At 40.8% G+C, this 21575-nt stretch overlaps 1 protein-coding gene across 1 annotated transcript in view; it reads right to left on the reverse strand.

Moving 5' to 3' along the window:
- Nucleotides 1-21575, reverse strand: part of UST (uronyl 2-sulfotransferase) — a 166385-nt gene that overhangs the window by 26920 nt on the left and 117890 nt on the right. Inside the window, exons 6-7 of the mRNA XM_037392589.1 lie at nucleotides 7657-7754; nucleotides 5274-5431 (exon numbers count right to left, since the gene is read on the reverse strand). Coding sequence (XP_037248486.1) covers nucleotides 5274-5431; nucleotides 7657-7754 — 256 coding nt within the window. The remainder of the gene's footprint in view (nucleotides 1-5273; nucleotides 5432-7656; nucleotides 7755-21575) is intronic.

Genomic DNA, 21575 nt, shown 5'->3' on the forward strand with positions numbered 1-21575 from the left:
GGATCTTCCAGCCCTCCCTTTGCTTTCTTCATACCACAGCAACTTTTCCAGCAATGACCCTCAGTTCCTGAACATTTCCAAATGCACAGCATCCACATCTTGCCAGAGCAGCCCAAGAACAGGGTTGGCAGAAAAGCTGCCACAAGAACTTGTTACTAAAGGTATCAGACTATAGGGAGCACTGCTAACAAAGTGATGGCCTGGAAGAGAAAAGAAAAGAAAGAAAGGAAAGCCCCTCTTAGCCTTATCCACTTGCAAAGAGTTTTATTTTGACATGGAGGGGGAAAGTGCTTTTCTCCACTTCTAGCACAGGAACGATGTGTAGGCATGCCCCACTGTCAGCGCTGCCCCGGCACAGGAGTGGTCTGCAGCACGGTGCACAGACTTCTGCGGCTGATCCCACCATTTTCCTAACTCTACCAAAAAAGGCTTCATCATCTGCCTCACAGGACCTCAGCCTTGCAGTAAGGACAAACGGCAGCACCTCCCTCCTTACTGGGTTTAAAGAGAAGGGAAAGCTTATAAATAGAAAGTGTCAAGACTGTGTCGCTAGCATTCATGAATAGAATGGATTTAAAAAATCAGCAGGTTTATATTACCCGGGATAATATTACTACTACAGTATAAAATATTCCCTGTAAACATGATTCCTAAGGAGAATCACATTTTTGTTGCATTTTCAGAAAAAGCACATTTTACAGTTTATCTGAACAATACATTTTCTTCCAGCTGACAGCATGAGTAGTTTCATTGCACTCAGTAAAATTCACTGTTTGAAAAGCTTAAAGTCAGTCTTCTTGCTTTAGAGTAAGATCGACGCAAAATGTAACTTTCAGGAAACAAAGATATTTTTTTTTCCTGGTATTGGGAAGAAGTGTTTTTATAGGGTTTCTGGTGCCAAGAAAATTTATGAACTCCTGCAGAAAGGCAAGAGGATATGGGCTATTTCTGAGGTGATAAAAAACAATTTATTACTTATTCTTTTACACCAGATGCTGTTAACTTTTACCCCATGCCACAGAAGCTGACAAGGCAGAAGAAAATTCTATGTTTTGCTGTTTACAGTGTGCATTTTCTGCCTCTTAAACCCACCAAAGATAAAAAACCCACACGTGCCCATTTCAAAAGAAATTGTGTAAGTATTCCCCGTGTTCTGGCTACCAGCCAGGCTACGGAAGTGAGCTATAGCCAGGAAAAATGAACAGGACTGACCAATTATTTTTCCTTCAGTTGTACTCCTGAGAAGGAGGAGAGATTTTACATGTAAAGTTATGCTATAACTATTTCAGGCCTTTCAAAGAGTTAAGGAATACTTAAAAATGTTGGTAACTTGGGGCTCTGCAATTTGCTTTAATGCTGTGGAAAAACCTAATGAGACAAAACTTCAAGCAAATTTTAATGTGTTAGCAAAGAATTCTAGTAATACTTTATTTTATTTTTTTAAATATTCTACCCATCTATCAATCCATCTATCTATTCCATAATCTGTCTGCCACCCTCCACCCCCACTCCTTTTGATCCCTTGTCAAAGGCAGTTATAGCTGTCAGGGCAGGAACAGTTTGTCACTTTGGACAAGACAGATATCGAAAAAGAGTCCTTTTGCAATTCTTGACTTGGTATTAACATTAGAGAAAATACTTATTTTCAAGGGAGAGTGGAAAAGGAGAAAAGCAGGAAGCCTGTAGCTCTAAAGTATTCTATGAGATAAAACCAGATTGGTTCCAATGAAAACTTTAGAACAACAAAGAGCTTTCACATTTTGTTGTTCACTGTTATAAAATGCACAAGTCAAAATATTTGGCATATGGAATAGCTGAAGGCAACATTTTTGTTAATGCAATGAAGAAAATTATCCTCCTAGTCTCCTTTGACACTAAACTTTCCTGTCATACAGAACTATCAGCATTTTTAAACTCACAAAATTTGAGAAAACTGGGTGCATTTCAAAATGTGACACTACCAAAAAGAAAAAAAAAGAGCCAGTACGGAACAAATACACAGCAGCTGGCAAGGAAAATATATTAAAAAATCTCAAAACCCAGCTGTTAGTGATAATGTCTGAACAAGTCAACTGCATTTCACTCTCTTAATTTTTTTATATTTTACCTTTTCTTCACAGTTTCTTTCTGCCAGCTTATGTAAAACAAATCAGTAGCATCACCAACAAAAGCACTCAAGTCCTATTGCATTAAGCAGTTATCTGTGTCCTTACATATACAGACACCTGTATTCACATTTCTCTGTTCTCTGACGTAAACACCCACTATTTATCTGATCAAAACAGCCACAGTTTTACTGTCTTTTTGCTTCAGAACAGTAGCAGCAAAGTATTTTTGAAGGTAAAAAGGCTACAGTCTTTTGTTTTCCAGCTAGGAGGACGCTGAGCAAGTCTTCCTTAATAAATGTTGTTACATGCTGTGTCAGGTGAGAAATTTCACTACAGATATAGAAAAAACAAAGAAGCTTGAATATGGCTTGCATGGTTAAAAGAAAAAGAGATGAGAAAAAGTTTCCAGATATTCTGACTTCTGTTAGTATCGACCTATACAGAAAGCTCCCAATAATAACAAGTTTGATTGGATGGGAGCTGTAGTGATCTGGTGACCACCCAAAGAACCTGTAATGAGGGAGGAGGAGGGTCCCAACTTTGTGAAGAAGAAGGGGTTTATTCCCAAAGTCCTGCAGACATATCTTAAATGTGCACGTGATTTTATGGGTTTAATAACATCCAGCAGTTTGTTCCCTATAGCAAGATGTAGGTGCTTTTAATTTGGTTTAGATTATGAGGTTGGTGGGACAGCAATCACCAGTTTCCTACTCTGCTTTCTCATCTACGTAATCCACTAAAGCATCAGTGGATGGAAATTGCCTTCAGTTACTTTCTGCTTCAAAGCAGCTCTATAAATACAGTTTGTGAACTGTGGCTAATCCAGAATTGCTTATTGCAGTGGACCCTGGTGCAGAAGTTCACTGACCTGGAAGCAAATCACCTTTCTGCACACAGTCCTTCACTGTGTTTTTCCCATCTCAGTATCTTCAACTGACAAAAGATAAGTTCTGGCAAAGCTTTATCTACTTTACACAAAAAGAGGAAAGACTGCTGTAAGAGTATCTCGAGTGGAGCAGCGGGTCAGCAGACAAAACTGTAAATTGTATAGATTTAATCTGCAAGTATTAGTTGCAACAAAAGGTCGGTTTTGTCCCCAAGTATCTGCTGCTTTGTGGGATCACCACGCAGCTGGGCACAATAATCTCTCCTCTTCCCAGTACTTCATGATGCAACAGCAGAGGGTGTTGCAGATCAGGTCTAAGGTGCCTTGAGTAGAACAATATAGGATTTCTTACACAGTACTTGGATTTTATCTTCTTTTTGGCTGATTCCGTCAAGTTTTTGTAAGCATTAGCACCAACTCAGAAATAACCTGAAAATAATTATGATTGGAAAAATCTCCAAACGTATGAAGAAGCGGAGAAGAGAGTTAACATAAGGAAACTGTTTCCTTTCTGCCCTTCCTTGTCAATAACTGAATGGGAAAAATAAAACAGAAGTTTAACCCACATGGGAAATACTGAAGGAAAGACATGACACAAGACCAGTTTTATATATGAAATCCAAGATGAAACCACTGTCCTGAAACAGGGGATCAAATCTCCCAGGTACTAGAATATACACAGAGAAGAGAAAGATTATGCGGCACTTCTGGGAGATCGCTTATTTTACAACTGGCCATTTGTAGGGAACCTTGATGAAAATTGAGATGCTGCGTGCTGTTTGTTAGCTTCCCCCAGTGTTAGAGAAGTGAAAATCTATGGTACACAGAACAGCTGAGGAAGTCCTATAAATTCCCAAAGAAAAGTCTGCTCATTGCCAAGACAGCATCCTTCTATTGACACCCTGCCTCCCTCTCATCTAACATCTCCATGAGAAAATCTTGGAGACTAAATTATGCAAACTCTTAGGAAGACTTCCACCTAACACAACCATAAGTTCTCTCATTTTTTACTTTACAAAGAAAAGAGAAATAACTGATTCTAAACTGGGCACTGCTCTCATGTCAATACCATACCATGCTTTCCTTACATCTGTTATTGAGCAAATTAGCTCTATGGCTGGATATAGCAGATAACGACCCAGTGAAGTCATGTCAGAGGAGGAATGCCACAGTTTCCCTGGAATGTAAACATAATTCCTAAATATAAAATTTTCAAAGATGAATCCTGGAAGCAGGGTTTGGTGCAGTCACCCATAACTCCTAGTTACGGACAGAAACCCATAATTTCTACGAAGTGACTGATTAGTGTGATAGATGCTCTCAGTCAAAAGCCAGCCATCGGCTGCACTACAAACAAAATGCAATCTTTGATCCAAGGGTTTTTAATACACACTTTGTAGAAAACACACACTTCACCGGCTGTAGGCAAGTCACATTGACATGAATGTGGGTCACGAAGCAAGAAGGAAAGCTGTATCCCTCCCTGGTTCATACGATGTTGATGGCCCAGCCAAATGTAAGCAGGAAATCAGTTCTGCCAGAATGACATGCACAGCCCCACAGAAGCATCGTATTTCTTGGTTTAGGCATAGGACACAAGGCTGCCTTCTAAAGAAGTTAGCAATAAATGGGTTTGGGAGGGATAGACTGATGCAGAGAAGAGAGAACCCTTTCAGACTGATGGTAGGGTGCAAATTAAGGGGTAGATTAAGTGCTCTCTGTTTTCATTTCTCTACTGCAGTCTCTTAAGTCTTTTTCCTTAGTATGCTTTGTACTTAAAAGTGCTGTAAATACATGTTCTTATTTGTACTTTACCCAAACTCAGTTTAATGGAAGGTTCATTTAATTTCAAATCTTAGTCAAGGTTGAGAGAAAATATATATCCTGGAACTAGAGAACCTCCAAAGTGTCCAGCTCCCCAAACCACTTCTTGAAGGTTTACTTATTGCTGACACCATTTGAAGAGTATTTTGACAGTATTGTTTGAGAGCTGAGTTACGACAGCACTAAAAGAAAAAGCCACTCCAGTGGTAAACAAGAAGCTTTCTGGCATGCGGCAAGATCACCGGAACACGAAGTGCTTGCCCAGGCATGAAAACCACGCGGTAACATTAAGAATAAAAACAGAATATGTACCCTTCCCCATCAATCAAATCTGCTCCCTAAAAGGGAGATCAATATCTTCATTGAATAAACAAGACATAAACACCTACCTTTCAGCGGCTGTGCAGATTTTGCCAAAGTTCCTGTAAGAGTAGCTTTTTAATGGAAAAAGTTACCTGGATTTTTGTAGATGCTAAGCACATCCTTGAAATAATGAGGTAAGAATCTTTCTAATAAAAGCAGCACATCCTCCAACTCCTCCAGAATGCCCACAAGCAGAAAATTTTCATTAACGTTCAGCTTTGCTCTTTCAAGGGCCCATTCACCAGGCTCCCTGTATGAAATTAATGGAAGGAGAGAGGGAGAAGAGGGAAAAAAAGAGAAGTTTGAATATGCATTTACTTCATACATTCAATACAAGCAGACAAGTGAATCAACAAATATTCAGTGCTATACTTCCAACAGGACAGAAACCGCCCCCACCAAACCTGAGTGGCTTACTGAGCTTTTCTGCACAACACCTAGATTGGTTTGGCATGTAACAACATGACTGCATTAAAAGCAGGTTAATCACTGTGTGGAAGCCGTCTGTTCTGAAGTTGTCTTTTGCCAAGCTATTTATAAGCTCAAACTTGTGAACTCCTGTATTTCAACTGGGAAACACAACTTGTCTCATGAGAGGAACAACTGCCCTGGGTGATGAAGGGTTCTAAGGGGTGGAGGTGTCCCTGAACCACATCAGAACTACTGCAAGCAACCACTGTCTGCTGTTACCCAGTGAATACCCCACAGGAGGCTACCAGCCTGTTTCCCATCTTGTCCTTCATTCTAACTTCTGCCGAAGTCTCTGTGAGCTTCCCTTTCCCTGCCATCACCCCTGATGGCCCTGCGGCTCTGATACAGGATTCACATTTGTTTGCTCTGACTGATACTGGTTTTGAAGAAATTTGAAGAAAGGTTATTCTCTCCTTTCCCCCAGTGGGAGAAGCTGGCAGGACACCAGTACATCTTTATGCTTCTCTCACAGTTTCCTGGAAGCACAATTTGGTTAGACAAGCATATGAATCCTAAATTCCTTAGACTAACTCATATCAGTTATGTCCTGGGAGCATCAGTCAGCATTCATATTGATTAGGGGTATAAACCCAGTATCCCAAACTAAAGGAAATCAACTCTTTCACAGGGTCCAGCTGGTATGATGAACATCTGCATCACATATGATACCTAAGCGTGGCTGGAGATCACACCTCTTCTCTGACCCCATTAAGCTATTGCAAGCTATGCAACATTTGTCAGAAGTTCTTTTGACGACATGTGGAAAAGCTCATTGCTTTACACTCCTACTAGAGCAGACTTGGAGCAGGTTTTTCATTCCCTACCACTTTCTGTACGCTTTTCTGGAAGAGCAGAGTGTCCTAACAACTCCTATGAGCCTTCTTCTTGCAGCTCCTTGTGAGACTAAGAAGTAGCTGAAGGAAGTGCAAGGGCATGGTAGGAGACAGATCTTTAACAAGCTACAAAACAGTACTGCAATATACTGCTTGGGAACCTCATAGATATGCTGTGAAATTATTCAGGTATGCGACTGCGGCTAATGGGATTACTCATGCACACAAGTTAAATGTGCAACCGTAAGCATTTGCAAATCAGGCCAAAATATATTAAGAAAAAAAACGTGTAATGAAAATGAGGCCATGAATCTGTTTTGTTTCTTAATCATAGCTTCACTTATGCCAAACAATTAAAGCAGGATTTTACAACAAAGATACTTCGAAACTGAGAAGTAACAAGGAACACATTTTCACTTGTTATTACTGCTACAAAAAAGTATGGCTTTTGAAAGAAATTTTTGAAAACATGTGCAGTTGTTCCACTATGGAGAAGTGGTAAGAACAAATAAATAGAATGCCTTAAAGTTGAACAAACCTAATAAAGAACATGCTGTGACCAACAACACAGAAGTATTTGAAAACAAGAAGGTATTTTAAATTATTCGCATATTATTGCAGAAAAATTTACTATGCAGTATCAGTAATACAGCAATATGAGAATGGTGTAAATAGACATACTAAAAATGAGCTAGCTCAATTACAGCAACAGAAGGCTGCACTTCACACAGTTTTAAACTTGATTACTATTTCTTATATGGACATATAAACCTGCAATACCTCATATATAGACCTGATATGAGGATCTGAGCAGAGCTAAAACATGTATTACAAAATTACAGTGCAGGTAAAATGAGTAGCGAGCACATACGGTCATTGCCATTCTCACCCTGGCAACACAGAAAAAAAATCCACATAAATACATCCAAATTTGATGAAATATCCAAGTATTAGATCAAGAAAAAACAATAGCACTATATTTGCATTACCCTCCTTGCTGCAAAATACAGGCACATAGTTACCACATACAGCGCTACTATGTACTTGTGTTGTACCGTACAGTGCTTTTCTCTTGCACTTCAAGTAATCGTTGCCTCTTTATTACCATTTTCTAACAAAATGTTGGCAACAGCTATTGCTGAACAAATTGGGATACCTTGTATATATTTACCTGCATCTTGGATGCTGTCCACAGAAATAAGGTATGATGTAAAATAACCTGGGATTGGAACATTCAGGGTAGTTTTCAAGGATACATACATTAATGTCCTATAAGAGAGGAAAGAAAAACCAATACAAAATAAAGAGGCTGAATGCTGCACTTTCTTGACTCTATATTAAGAAATATTTTGTTTATCTCATACTTTATACAGCCACCTCAGAGTCAAATAATTTTGCTGAGGCTATATCAAACACCTTGAAAGTCATTTGCTGATCAATTTATTTACTTCTAAATATCCTCAGAAAGTTTTGGGGGGTGGGGGGAGAAAAAAAGGTGATGTTGTCTTAGAATGCAAAAAACTTTTTTTTTCTTGCTGCAAACAACACAATTATTACATCAAGACTACTGAATGTAGTGTGTCACATGGATAAACTTTCATAATGAATTATATTTAAAATATTCAGGAGATTATTTTCAGACTCTTCCCTCTTCTAAATACACCCTGGGGGAAACCTGAAGTAGCCAGAACAAATTAAATTGAAACAAGAATTATTATTTTTTATTCTGCTTCATTCAATGACTGCAATGAACAAATGTAAGCTGTAATTCGCACAGCTTACTCTTGATTTAAAAACATACATCACTTTTGATTACGATTTTGTACATTCCTAAGATGTTCAGAATTAAGCCTATTGTGTAAACCCCCACTGAGAAAAGGACTTATTAGAAAGTATTTATCATTTTCCTGATTTATCGTTCATCTAATTAGGAGCTATTTATAATTTTACAAAGACTAGGCATAGCTACTGAACCCTGAGGAACCGTATTCCATTTCTAGCTTTACTCTAGTGCAATAATAAATGTACCTGCAAGTGGGACTGAATTCCACTATCCTTATCTAGTCTAACAGACCCTTACTCCACAAGCAGACCCACTGACTCCAAAGAGACGTGCAGAGGGAAAAAAAAAAGTGCAAGACAACATAAGCAAAGAGGAAATGATCTCATCTTTGCAAAACCATTCTTATTTAAAGATGCGTATTTTTATAACGCAATGTATCAAACCAATGACTAATCAAATCTATACTTCACCAAGCAAATAAAACGTGACAGAGAACAATTCAGTGGGCAACATGTCCCCCACCAAACGGAGTGCTGGGCAGCACGGGAGACATGGTGAGCATCCCCTGCTCTCCCGGGCGGTGGCGGGTACAGGCCTTCAGCTCAGCATCCACTCCTGAGACCTCAGCACAGATAAGCTCTTCCCAGAGCTTCAGCCCTCGTGCCTCTCTTCATTAGTGTCACATTTGGGTTTGTAAGCCTTAAATTATGTTCCTGTTTCCTCCTCTTTTACACCGTGTAAATGAGATTCTATAAGCACATTAGAAGATCCTGGGCTGAGAAGTAAATCACATGGTGAGGAACCATCAAAGAAAACAACATAAGAATTGCCAGCTGGGATATAAACAACCCGTCTCCAATGCTCCCTCCAGTGTATTCAAGCATTCTGAGAAGGGCTTGCCTTAAATACATACCAGAAGGTTTATGGTCAAGACCTGAATTTTGACACTCAAAGCTCTTAGCTGAAGCTAACCAGCCCCGCATTCTCAATGCTCTAAGAAATCTACTGATGGCACAGTAAGGCGGCACAGGCAATGTGTCCCTCCTATCATCCCAACAGTTTTTTTTTTTTAACATGAATTAAAAATTGTGGTTCTTTAAAGGTTTATTGTGCTTTTACTATAGATGCCACCAGAGATGTCTTCAGGGATACATATTTTCAGTTTCCATAAGAACCTGCGGAGACCTGCAGTGAAATAATACATTGCTTGGATTTTAAAAAATCTGAAATATTGTCCTGACAATACTTTAAATTACGCCCAAGCTAGCTTGCACTTGATTGATGGATTAACTGAAAGGTAGAAACACCTACATAAGATTTGAAAATCATTAGTTAAACACCCAGCCGAGAACCATTCCTCTTTTCTTACTCCCATACAAAGGTGAACGGCATTAACTCACAACAAAGCAACATACTGTTTCTTTGCAAGAATAATGAATACAGTGAGTCAGAAAATACTTTGAGAAAAGTATTGACATCCAACACAAAAGTGTAACAGGAACCTTCCTGTCACTGTGAGAACAGTATCTGATTAATATGGCCAGAGAAACATCCATACAATAAAAGTAACATAAATTCATGTGGAAAATCCTGCAGATTTAACATGTAAACAGCTTATATTTAGTCAAAAAGAGATTTTTTAGTACTCCTTTTTTAGGGTAAACTGCTGCAGGGTCACTGAATCCAGCAGGAGTGCATTTATCTAAACTACCGAGTGGCAATTCCCTTTGAATTTGATTTGTGGAAGGAGTGGAAAAGGATGAGAGAGAAACATCTTCCCCCCTCCTCTTTGATGGACTCAGGGTTTAAGATAAAGACCACATACGTTTTCATACAAACCTACAATTTTTCACCATGCAGTGGCACACGTTTCACATTCCTGACATCAGAAGCACCAGGTTTTCTTCAGGGTAAAAGCGTTGCCCCTTTCCAGTCTCTGTTTACCACCACTGCTGTGACCCGTATTACAGCTGCTGAAGGGTCCTGGTGCATTTGCAGTACCTGCTCACCTTTCCAATCTTACTGTATTCATAATCTGTGAAATAAATCACCAGCCACCATCCATCCCCTCAGAGATTTTTACTTGATGGCAATTATGCAGCTCCATGAAATGTGAAATCACAGTTTTTAACCATGAGAAAGGCTGGCCTGAGGTGTGCTAGTCATCAAAAAACCTAAACGCCCCTACAGGAAGCTGCTCTTCATTTGCTAGCAGGACTTACAGGAATTTCTGTTGGATTTTTTTTTCTGAGCACAGAAAGCTAAGGTACAATGACATTATTCTAGGCAGCATTACTCTGTTATCCTAAGCAACATTAATGCCACATTTCCTAGTAAGAGCATGTTTTCCCAGCAGGACATAGATCTATCAGGGCAGAAAGGTTTTTATGCGAGACAAAAAATTGTCAGGTGACAGATGACAGCCTTGCTCATTTAAATCACTGAGGAGCCTTGTCAAAAAACGATTCTCACACAGCCAGGAAAGATACAGAAAGAAACACACACAGCTACTTTGATCATACCCCTCCACAATAAAGAAAGAGGAATTTTGTTTTATTCCTCAGCTCCTGGTTACAATCCACGCTGCTCACATCCCGCTGGGCTGCTGTCTCCAATAAGGTAGAGGGATGCCCAGGAATCAGCCTGGGGCTGCAAGTAACAACAGAAACCATCTCTCTTTAATAGTACTTTGTTTTTCTACTGTTACAATTTCAGCTGAAATGGTAAATTGGTAATGTCCACTTCCTTCTTCTGTAAAATTGCCTTTCGAATAAAAATCATAATGTGCCCTGATCTATTAATCTGTCAAGGAGCCAGGCTATTGATCTATCAGAAATACATCAAAGGTGTGTTTTTACTATATTTTTTTTAAGTTAATAACAAAAGAACTGTTCTATTTGTCATAGCGAGTTCATATATATCATAAGAGGAAGTCAGCACATGATTAGAAGTATTTCTAATTCCTGATCTCCTAATTCTAAATTCTGAAATTCCTTTGGGAGTTTTAATGCTATCACAAAAAGACAAAACTTCAAATTTTTTGTAGAATTATGAACACTTTACTTAAATTAATGTCTTTAACTCATGGCAAATACTGTACCATATACAAAAAGATGTGACCTTAGATTAGATTTTGATTTTATTTCCCCTCCTAATACAAAATCCTAAGAGTACTGGGGGAAATAAGAACTTTCTTTGGTCCAGCACAAGGTACACTTAAGTTTTTTCAAAAAGGAAGTAATTCATGGGCTTCAAGGCATTCCCTACTTCTTGATCCTCAGGATCTTAACCAAAAATTACAGAAACACCAGAGTCTTCCACAGATGTACATCAGTTCTTAGTATCCCTAATAATCTAAAATGAGGAACTGTAACTCAAATACACACACCTTGCCAATGTTTTCCCATTAATCATCCACTGATCTATCGGAAGCCATAAAAACTGGTCTCTCACAATCAAAATGAAAAATACAACATGCACATTGCCTTTCCATGCCCTGTCCTTTTGGGATACTGCAACTTCTGTGAGACCTTGCCTACAGCCCCGCCACGGTGCATAACTCCTTACTTAGGTCTGATGGTTGCAGATGTGAAGTTCAGGTGTGTCCTGAAGGTTACAGAGGAAGCAACGAACTAAATAAATACCTTTCAAGTCTCTATAAAAGGAAATGAAATAAAATTATATGGAAAACCAGTAAGTGAGCCCAGTCTATAGTGACCTCTCCCATTACAAGGCTGTTCTTCATATGCTGCTAAAGTCAGCGGTGCAGTCTAGTCCTCACTGTTGCCAGCCAAGGAAAATTATTCTACTCTGCTGAGAGCCCCCAAGAATTCCCTTGTGACTCGTAAAATGTTTTCTCACATACTTGCTTGGTGTTTGTAAAGAGGTCAAACTGACCGTTACATCCTAAGAACAATGTTGCATCATATGAACTAAATACAGCCATGCTAAAAAAAAAAAAAATAAAAAAAAAAATAAAAAATCCACCACTTTCTCTGACCCCAGCTTGGGAGCTCTGGGAGGCCACAGAGCGATGGGGAAGATGATGTAAACACGATGGTTCAGAAAAGGGCTCATGAATGTAAATATGAAATGAAAGAAGGCAAAGAACAACTTCCTACTATGTAAGGCTGTAGAAAGACACTAAAAAGTCAAAGTATAGTTGGCATGAAGGTTTTCAAATATAAATATAACATGACTTACTAAATCTTATTTAGGGAGCACAAATTATTTACATATTTTTATGGAAAATAAACTACAATGCAACATATTTTTAACCCTAAATAGAGAGGTTTTTACTTCATCAAGTGATATTTACTGTTTCTATTCTATCTCAATCAAATAACTTGAGCCACACAGCTGCAAGATGACCTGCTGCTTTCAAATTCTGGAGGCATCTGGCACCTGTTTTGTGCATCTATGCTAACAGCACTGGCAGCAGACTGCTGTGGGGTGGAGAGGTGCTGGGCATCGCCTCCCAGACCAGCACTGCCAACACAGCCGAAGCCAAAGGTTTCCCAGTCTGTGTCACTGTGGTACCAAGTCCCTCCAGGGAGGGCTGCTGGGTGGAATGATGGTCCTCTGGAGATGAGGGCAAGCTGGACAATTCTATTAGGACACCAGTGGCAGGCTGCAGAGTGAGCAGTGGGCACTATGGGGAGAAGCTCCACGAGATGGCAGAATGATCCAGCTAACCCAAATGCGGGTTCCTGTCCCCACATGCCCTCCTGCACCAGTTGTGATTGCACCTTCACTCCTGGGCAGGCTCTAGCAGCTAAAAAAGCAGCAGAAACCCTCTTTGTTGCTTCTGTTGCCTTCTGGTCATCTACTGTAAGAGTGAATAACGTGGGAAAGGCTGGGATGCCACCATGGCACCACCACACACCAGCTGTGCAGGGCACGTCCCCCTTGGAGCAATGCAGGCCATACTTAATTACTTCCGTTGCCACGTTCATTTCTTTCAGTCATTTTGCCAATGTGATCATTGCAATGACTGGGAAACAGTCACTAGAGTGCATAGTCGTGTCACCCCAGCACTGACTGTCCTCCTATGTCCAAATACTGCCACTGCTGCAAGAGCCACCCAAGTTCCCAGCATCGTCTTCTGTGGCACCATGAAATTCATGGATGCCAAGGATTTCTCCTCTCTTTTTAGCTCCCTGGCAGGTCTCGCATAGTTACTGATGAGACAGCAGAGGTGGGCCTCGCGTTTTGTCCTGATGAGGATCTCAATTGCTGTGAAAGAGAAGACTACAGCTATGAGAGACATCCTGTAAGGCTAATCCTCTGGTGGGTCCATGCAACAGATGTAGGTTTGCCCTGTGAAGACAGATGCTGCAGCAGATGGAAGCCTGTGACAGGATTTTGGAAACTGGAGCACGGAACAGTGAAGTGCCTGGGACACAAAACAGCTTGGGCCCGTGCTCCCCAAAGACAACCTCTTCTAGTTGGCTTTAACCATTGCTTTCCGGCTTAAATGTCAAGCGGTATGTCACTTTACCTTCAACAAACAGTATGTCTGAAAGCTGAGCTAAGGTCTGCATTTTAAAACTAGCTTTCAGTCACAGATAATACTCCTTTTCAAGTCTTTCTTGCATGGTGTGTCTGTTTTTGAAGAAATACACTTCTGAACATTTTTGTACAGCTCTTGAAAGGCCGCACAGACATTTCACACCTTTGCAGATATTCAAGTTCATTCTCCCCACATACTGAAATATGCTTCAAAAGTAATAAAAAAAAAGTCCTTGATCTCTTTAATTCCCAGAAAACCTTCATTACCATTTCTTCAATGAACTGCTCTTTGCCTTCAGCTAAATCATGTATTTGATAAAAAGCAGCATGAAAAAGCAACTGGAGGATGAAGAGAAGAGCCCTCTCATCACCCACACTTCTGTAGGCCCCACTGCACTGCTAGAGGAGACAATGTAACAGCATACGCAGATCAGAAGATACCAGAATATTCTTTAGAAAGTTTCAGGGACTCCTAGCAGCACCACATTGGACAAGCAAAAGCACCCCATAGAGCAAGCTCATTTGATCCAAGCTGCTGTCCTCCAGCCATCTTATTTAAAGGTTAGCTCAAAACAGAAGCTGTCCTGTAAAACAGAGCAATGTGGTCTTTATAAATGTGTTGGGTTTTTTCCTCTCCAAATAATTTTTCACTTATTATCTGGAAACAGACTCTCTTCCCTTCTCCTCTTTTCTGATTTTTCAGATGCTTCCTACAATGACCACTTCTGTCAGCAAATCATTGTCACTCACTTTGAGATGTGGGGGTGTTTACCTACAAGCTACAATAAAGTGTCTCTTGTGGATGACTGGCTTTCCTGCAGGTGAACAGAAGTCCTGGGGATGGAGCGGTGGTGGCAGCATGTGGTCAGTAGCCAGGGGCTACAAAGGCCACCCTGACATCTTGCAGAAATCCTCCAGAGTCCCTGGGAAACTATGAGGGTAACGAGGAGGACTGGACCCTGCTATGTCCCCCTGGAGAGCAAGCTCCCTCTCTGTCACTACTGGTCTGGGTAGCAAGTCACACCCACATGTTAGCTTGAAGCCAGTCAACATGTAAGAAAAAAAAAACACCCTATAAATTAAAGGTGAGGAACATAAAAGTGTCTGCTTCAAAAAAATCTTTCTTTCAAAAAACCCACACTTTAGAAACCTGAAAAATCCTCCAGTTCCCCAATGTTTAATCTAAATAAAATGAAAGGAAAATAAGCTTTTTTGTTCATTCTCTAGCATGGCACTTTCTCTCATGAGCAGGAATGCTACACTCTCCTCTTCCGAGTCTCCAGCTCAGAGGCCTGATGGATGGAGAAGACAGGTTGGACAGCTCTCCTTCCCTCCAGGCACGGGGAAGTCCAGCAGCCATCCTGAGAAAGAGTGGTGGGGGCTGCCTGCAAGCGCTTAGTTGACTTCAAGAAATAAAATTTTAAAGTATTTCTGGTACTTGTGATAAAACCTCGGAAACCCTGGAAATATTTTTTTTTTTCCAGTTTCATCTCCAGGGAATGAGTTTTCACCAATTAACATGTTTAGATTGAAACTGAACTTACCTCTGTACCCAAACCAGCATCCAAACTTAAAGGTTTGAGCAGATAAGTCTGCTGTTACCTAGGTGTAATACAACTGTTGTTCTCACAGATAAAAATTGGCTTTAATTTAGACAACATGTATGGTTACTTCCTTGCTGTCCAATTTCTTTGTGGTATGCAAAGCACACAACACTGCACCACTGAGCAGCTGCAACATGGTAACTCCCGAGTCTTCTGCTAAACTTCACCTATGGGTACAAGGATAGCTTATAGACTTACACTAAATATTTCTATTTCACATGCTCCAGGGTAGCACATTAATGCTGCATTTGAGAGAGGAGATGGGAAGCTTACAGAATCCTTGGCAACTATTGATGACTTGAGATCAACCCTAAATATCAGCATAGATAGCCTAATAATGAATATATACATCTTCTGTTTCTCTCCTCAAAGCTTGATACTTTTCCTGAGTAACCACATTGGCAGGCCGGACATTTACTGCAAGTTAATGAAACTGCATTTTGTTTCATAGTATGAGATATTTTTTCTTTAATTAAAAAAGTCTGTACTGTGAGAGTACAATTATTCAGGAGAAAATTCTATTACAGAAGTCTGGAGAAAAAGACAGAAGTATTTTCAGATGTTAGGATATGAAGATTTGTTCAGTTAAGTGTTCTTTTAACTGTGCTCTAATGAGGAAACTCGAATTTTTACAGCTAGCCTGGAGCAGCCTACGGCTTGCTCAGATTCAGTTTGTGCTGTCTTTACATTGGTCTCACCAAAGCTGCCCTATCACCCCCCTTCCTCTGCTGGACGAAAAGCTTGTGGGTTCAGATAAGGAGAGAGAGAGAGAGAGAGAGAGATCATTCACCAATTACCATCATGGGCAAAACGGACTTGAACTGGGGAAAAAATTAATGTAATTTATTACCAATCAGAGTAGGATAATGAGAAATAAAAGCAAATGTTAAAAACACCTTCACCCTACCTCTCCCTTCTTTCCAGGCTTAACTTTACTCCCAAATTCTTGACCACCTCTTCCCGGCAGCACAGGGGGATGGGGAATGCGGGTGGTGTCAGTTCATCACACACTGTCTGCTACTCCTGCCCCCTCAGGGTGAGGGTCCTCACACTCTGCTCTGCTCCAGTGTGGGGTCCTTCCCATGGGAGACAGTCCTCCATGAACTTCTCCAACACGAGCGCTTCCCACAGTCTACAGTTCTCCATGTCCAGCGTGGGTCCCTCCCACAGGGTGCCATCCTTCAGGAACGGGCTGCCCCAGCGTGTGTCCCCGCGGGGTCACAGCCCGGCCAGCAGCCCTGCCCCAGCCTGGGCTCACCCCTCCACGGGGCCACAGGCCCTGCCAGGAGCCGGCTCCAGCGCGGGCTGCCCACGGGGTCACAGCCTCCTGCGGGCATCCCCCTGCTCCGGCGTGGGGTCCCCACGGGCTGTGGGGGGGACCTGCTCCACCGTGGGCTCCCGGGGCTGAGGGGACAGCCTGCCGCAGCCTGGGCTTCACTGCGGGCTGCAGGAGAGTCTCTGCTCTGGCACCTGGAGCACCGCTTCCCCCTCGTTCTTCAATGACTTTGGTGTCTGCAGGGCTGTTGCTCTCACATATTCCCATGTCTCTCTCCAGATGCCACTGTACAGGGTTCCCCCAACTTCCCTTCCCCCCATTCCCCCCCTCCTTAAATCCATTACCCCAGAGGCACTGCCACTATCACTGATGGGCTCAGCCTTGGCCAGCAGTGGGTCCGCTGTGGAGCCGGCTGGCATGGGCTCCATCAGGCCTGGGGGAAGCTTCTAGCAGCTTCTCACAGCAGCCACCCCTGTAGCCCCCTGCTACCAAAAACCTTGCCATGCAAACCAAATACATTTTTCTAGAGAATAATTCTGGGGTTTCTTTGAATTTACTTTCCACTTTTTTCTGGCAAAATACGTGTTTTTCATTTTTTCCCTCAGACCACATAAGCAAATAGGCTGCCAAGTTTAATTCCCACTTTTTTTCTTTTTGACAGACTCTTTTGGCTAGGCTAATTTGCCTGGCTTTTCTTCCAACAATGTATTTAGCTCTTCTTCCTGGCACTTTAGCAAGTGAAGCAGCAGCTAACCAAACAATGTCTTCTGCTAACTGTCTACATTTTGATTTAGTGGAGGCATAAATTATTCATTCATATACAAACTTTTTCTGGCATTAACCTAGCAGAGGTGATGAACTATGCCCACAATGCTACTATTTAGATGTAACAAACGTGAAATTTGCAGATCACAATTTTTCTAACTTGTAGTGATGTACCACATTGAGAAAATACATAGGCAGATATATTTCTGTCTTCTCTGTCATCAGAAATCATATTGGTAATTTGTCAAAGATGAATTTTAACAATTAGAATGGAATCACTTCATAGTTGTAAGTAGGCACTTTCTCACATCTTTCTATTTCATTGTTTTTGTGTTTTTCACCTTGAACCATCTTGGTATGGTATAGGAAATATATGAAAAAAATAGAAAGAAATTATGCCAAAAAAGGGGAAGTGCCTGCCAGCTGGAAGAAGTGCATAAGCATTAAATAATCACCATGTTACAGAGGGCACAGATCCAGGGAAGACCAAAAATACAGACCATTATACTGCCATCATGAATCCCAGCAGCAACCAACAGCAGGGAGACAGTACATCTGTCAATTCTGTTTGCTAACACCTCTTCACAAAAGAACCTGGAAAATTAGTCTGCTCGGGTGAAGACCCTTAATAAAGTCAATTAGGGGCAGCATACATTCAATTCTGCAAGTGCTGAGCAGGAAGTACCCCCCACCTCAAGGACTCTTCAGCCTTCCCTAATGCAGCGCTGCTGGCACCTAGCCAAGAGATGCCTGTGAGAAAAGCAGTGAGTCAACAGATATATCCAGCAGTTTTATGCTCACAAAAGGTAGTTCTGGAGCACAGATGAAGTTATTCTCTGACAAATGACAGGCTCAGCCTGGAGCTGACTACAAGGCTGAAGTCAGTGGGCTGGAAGTGGACAGAGATGCAGCTGGTGGGAGAGGTTTCTTATGATAGGATGGTCCCACCACACCTGACAATGTAGCATAATAGTCCTGGCTGCTCCTGTCCCAGCAAGTAAGTCTGCTGTAGAAGACTCAAGGCATCGTTCGTCCTTTGCTAAAGGAGACCAAGTTTATCTAATCTAGGGTTACCATTTGTCCAATCTGTTCATACAAACGTTCATATCTGCTCTAATTCATATCAGTGCTTTACTGCTCCTACCGTCAGAAAACCTTCACTAGCATCTGATATGAAAATACCTTAATGTAACTTAAGGAAACTCCTTTTTGTCTTAATCTTGATGAACACAAGGAATAACTGCAGGACATCTGCTTCACAGCACATTTTTATTCATCTGAAGATCTAAATTTCCCTACAGTATTTCCTTTTTAAGACCATCTTCTGGACTCTCTTCAATTTCATAGAAGTCCTAAAACAGAACACTTTTTAACATGGGCTTTTTCAGCTCCAAGTAAAGCAGAGAAGACCCTGCTGGTGCCTTACATAAGTTCTCATCTGAACAAGAGCGTGCCATGGACTGAATTAAAGAATAATTTCATGTGTCTGGCTCCTTTAACCCAGCATCTTCTGTTTGATTTGAAATGCTGGATCTCAGAAAAATTTGTGCTACACATTTTTTAAAAACCAAATTGGAGAAGATACAGAAGAAATCATTGTATAACACTGTAGGTCATCACCTCTCTAATACATCACTCCATTAATGTTAAAAGCCTCGCTGTCCAGCCAAACACAATACTAAGAGTGTGTCCTGGACTGAGCTCAAGATCTACTCACAACTGAGCAGTGATATGCATTGCAGATTGCTCAGAATGAAAAATCATGTAATGAAAAATACCGTAACAGATCTGGGACGTACAGAGCATAAGTCAGGAACAAACCAGTCTCGAACTGAAGCGACAAAGATTCTTTAGGAAAAAATCGATAAAACGAACAGAAGATTGCCAGAACCTGCTAGTATTAGATGGCACTATAATGAAGAACACAACTAGCAAGGGGAAGAATCAGCCTCAGCAGAGAAAATTTTGCTTCTCCAACTTCCAATGGCTCTTTGATTTAGTCACTAAAGATGTGATAATGCAGTCCCTTGTTCCTACATTCTCAGGGTAAAAAAAGAAAGAACAGAGAGGCTGATAAAGGATAGGAAGCTAAGGACAGGAATAAAATGGCTAGTTTTCTTAGTGAAATGAGACACTGAGTAGGGTCGCACAGCATTTCTGCCGAGACATCTCTGGTGCACAATAAAGAACCGTCAACAGTGAAGTAGCAAATTTTTCAGGGAATATTAATGAGAGTAGATATGAAATCTGACCTCAAGGAGTTACAGAAGGGCCCTGCAATGCTGATTAGGCAATAAAATGCTGGAAGAAATTCAGTGCTGGTAAATGCATGGGTTCTTGCAACAGGATACTCCAGATGACAAAGGTGCAACTGGGTTTAAAAAAAAAAATACACCAAAAGAATAATTAAAAAAAGAAAATAAAACCAGATATATTCATTGTAGAAAGGTCTATCAAGGGCTATTAAATACAGATATGGAAGCAACATCTGGCTCAGGAAACTGGTCAGCTGAAGAACATCAGAAGCTGGCAGGACACTGGAGGGGAAGCAACTCTTCAGTCTGTCCCCAGCTTGTACTGTCTGCCCAGTTGGGCTGGATGGTACTCATGTATCTCAAGAAGGGCTTAGTATAGAAAGTTCACACCGTCACATACAACACAATGTCATTTGCACAGATGGGATATCATGAGATATAAATGTTCAGAATATTGCTTCATTGCTGCAATGCAAGGAAAGCCTATTTTAATAACAAGGGGTTTCTATAGTTCTCATTTTTCTCACATTTTCTTCCCCAGGTCAAATTTTAAAGCTTGACTGCATGCACAGAAATGATGCTCAGCAGCTTTTAGCCCAAACCTCAAAAACACATATACTAATGGAAACGTGTTTAACTTCTATAAGTGCCATGACATCTTGAAGCTGGCATTACACTGTTTTCAGTTTTTATAATACAAAAGTTTAAGAGAGGCTTACTACCAGAGTTCTGAATGTTAAAGACGTCAACAGAGAAGGAATCCACGAGCCAAAAGGAAATTAATTTCACTGGCAATTAGCATTAAATATTATTGCTCTCATACATCTCATCAAGACAGAGGCAAAACAAACTAGAGAGATCATTCATTCCATTTGCATGTATTTTTACAGAACTTCACATAACAAGAAATAGAGAAGAAAATGCTTACTTTCTTCAATATAAATCTTCAAAACAGAAGAGTATATACATGGAGAAGGGAAGATATGCCACAATAAATCTAAAGAAATTATTGCAGGCTTCAGGAAAGCAGTATTTCTTTTAATTATTAAAGCTGCTCTCATCTGCAGATGTAGCAAAATTTTCACTAAAGAAAATGAACACTCGCTAGCTAATACATGTTACAAGTTTTACTTCAACATACTGATCAGTTATAGCTTAGACTATCTGCTGTCATGAATTCCAGTGATACAATTCCCTTTCACTGATGCTAAAGGGAAAGGGATTGCATCCAACAGATTGTGATGTGCACCTGAAATAACCCAGTCATACCAAGGACACTTTCAGCAAAAAAACCCAGAAAAAGAAACCCACTGCTGACCTCTTCATTAAAAAAGAGAAAATGCAGGATGATCGTCATACAGTATACAGGTCACGTATTTCTTTGGTTTTGCCCATTTTTTTAAAGTTAGATGACAAATCTTAAAAACACAGTATTGACTTTTAAGAAAAAATAACCAGTTTCCTCATAGCAACAAGGTCTGAACCTTTTATGTCCCCTCAACCTACCACATTTGTGGTGGCACTTTACCACAAGTCTCTTGAATGGTGAGAAAAGAGCTAGAAGTGCGAGTTGTGTGCTAATTCTGCTTCTTATCAGCCTTCTGCCTGGTGTCAACTGACTTTGAACCTCTCCCTCTCTCAGGGTGGAAATGCAAAAGGAGCTGCAGAGCAGAGAAGAAACCACACTGCTACTGTGTGTGGCTTCCCTGCTGCTGCAGCTGGGGATGGTTTCTGCTCTGCTGCCCCTATCTAATTTCCCTAGTTATAATCTTTCCCCCTGCTGAACAGCTCTAATGCTCTTCTGGAAAATGATTAATACTTTGCATCATTCGTAGCACTGCCATTCTAAATAGCAGCCACAAAATGGAACAAACGTTATCGATTTCACTTTTTGGT

This window comes from Falco rusticolus, chromosome 6 (genome assembly GCF_015220075.1).
Source record: "Falco rusticolus isolate bFalRus1 chromosome 6, bFalRus1.pri, whole genome shotgun sequence".
Taxonomy (NCBI): Eukaryota; Metazoa; Chordata; class Aves; order Falconiformes; family Falconidae; genus Falco; species Falco rusticolus.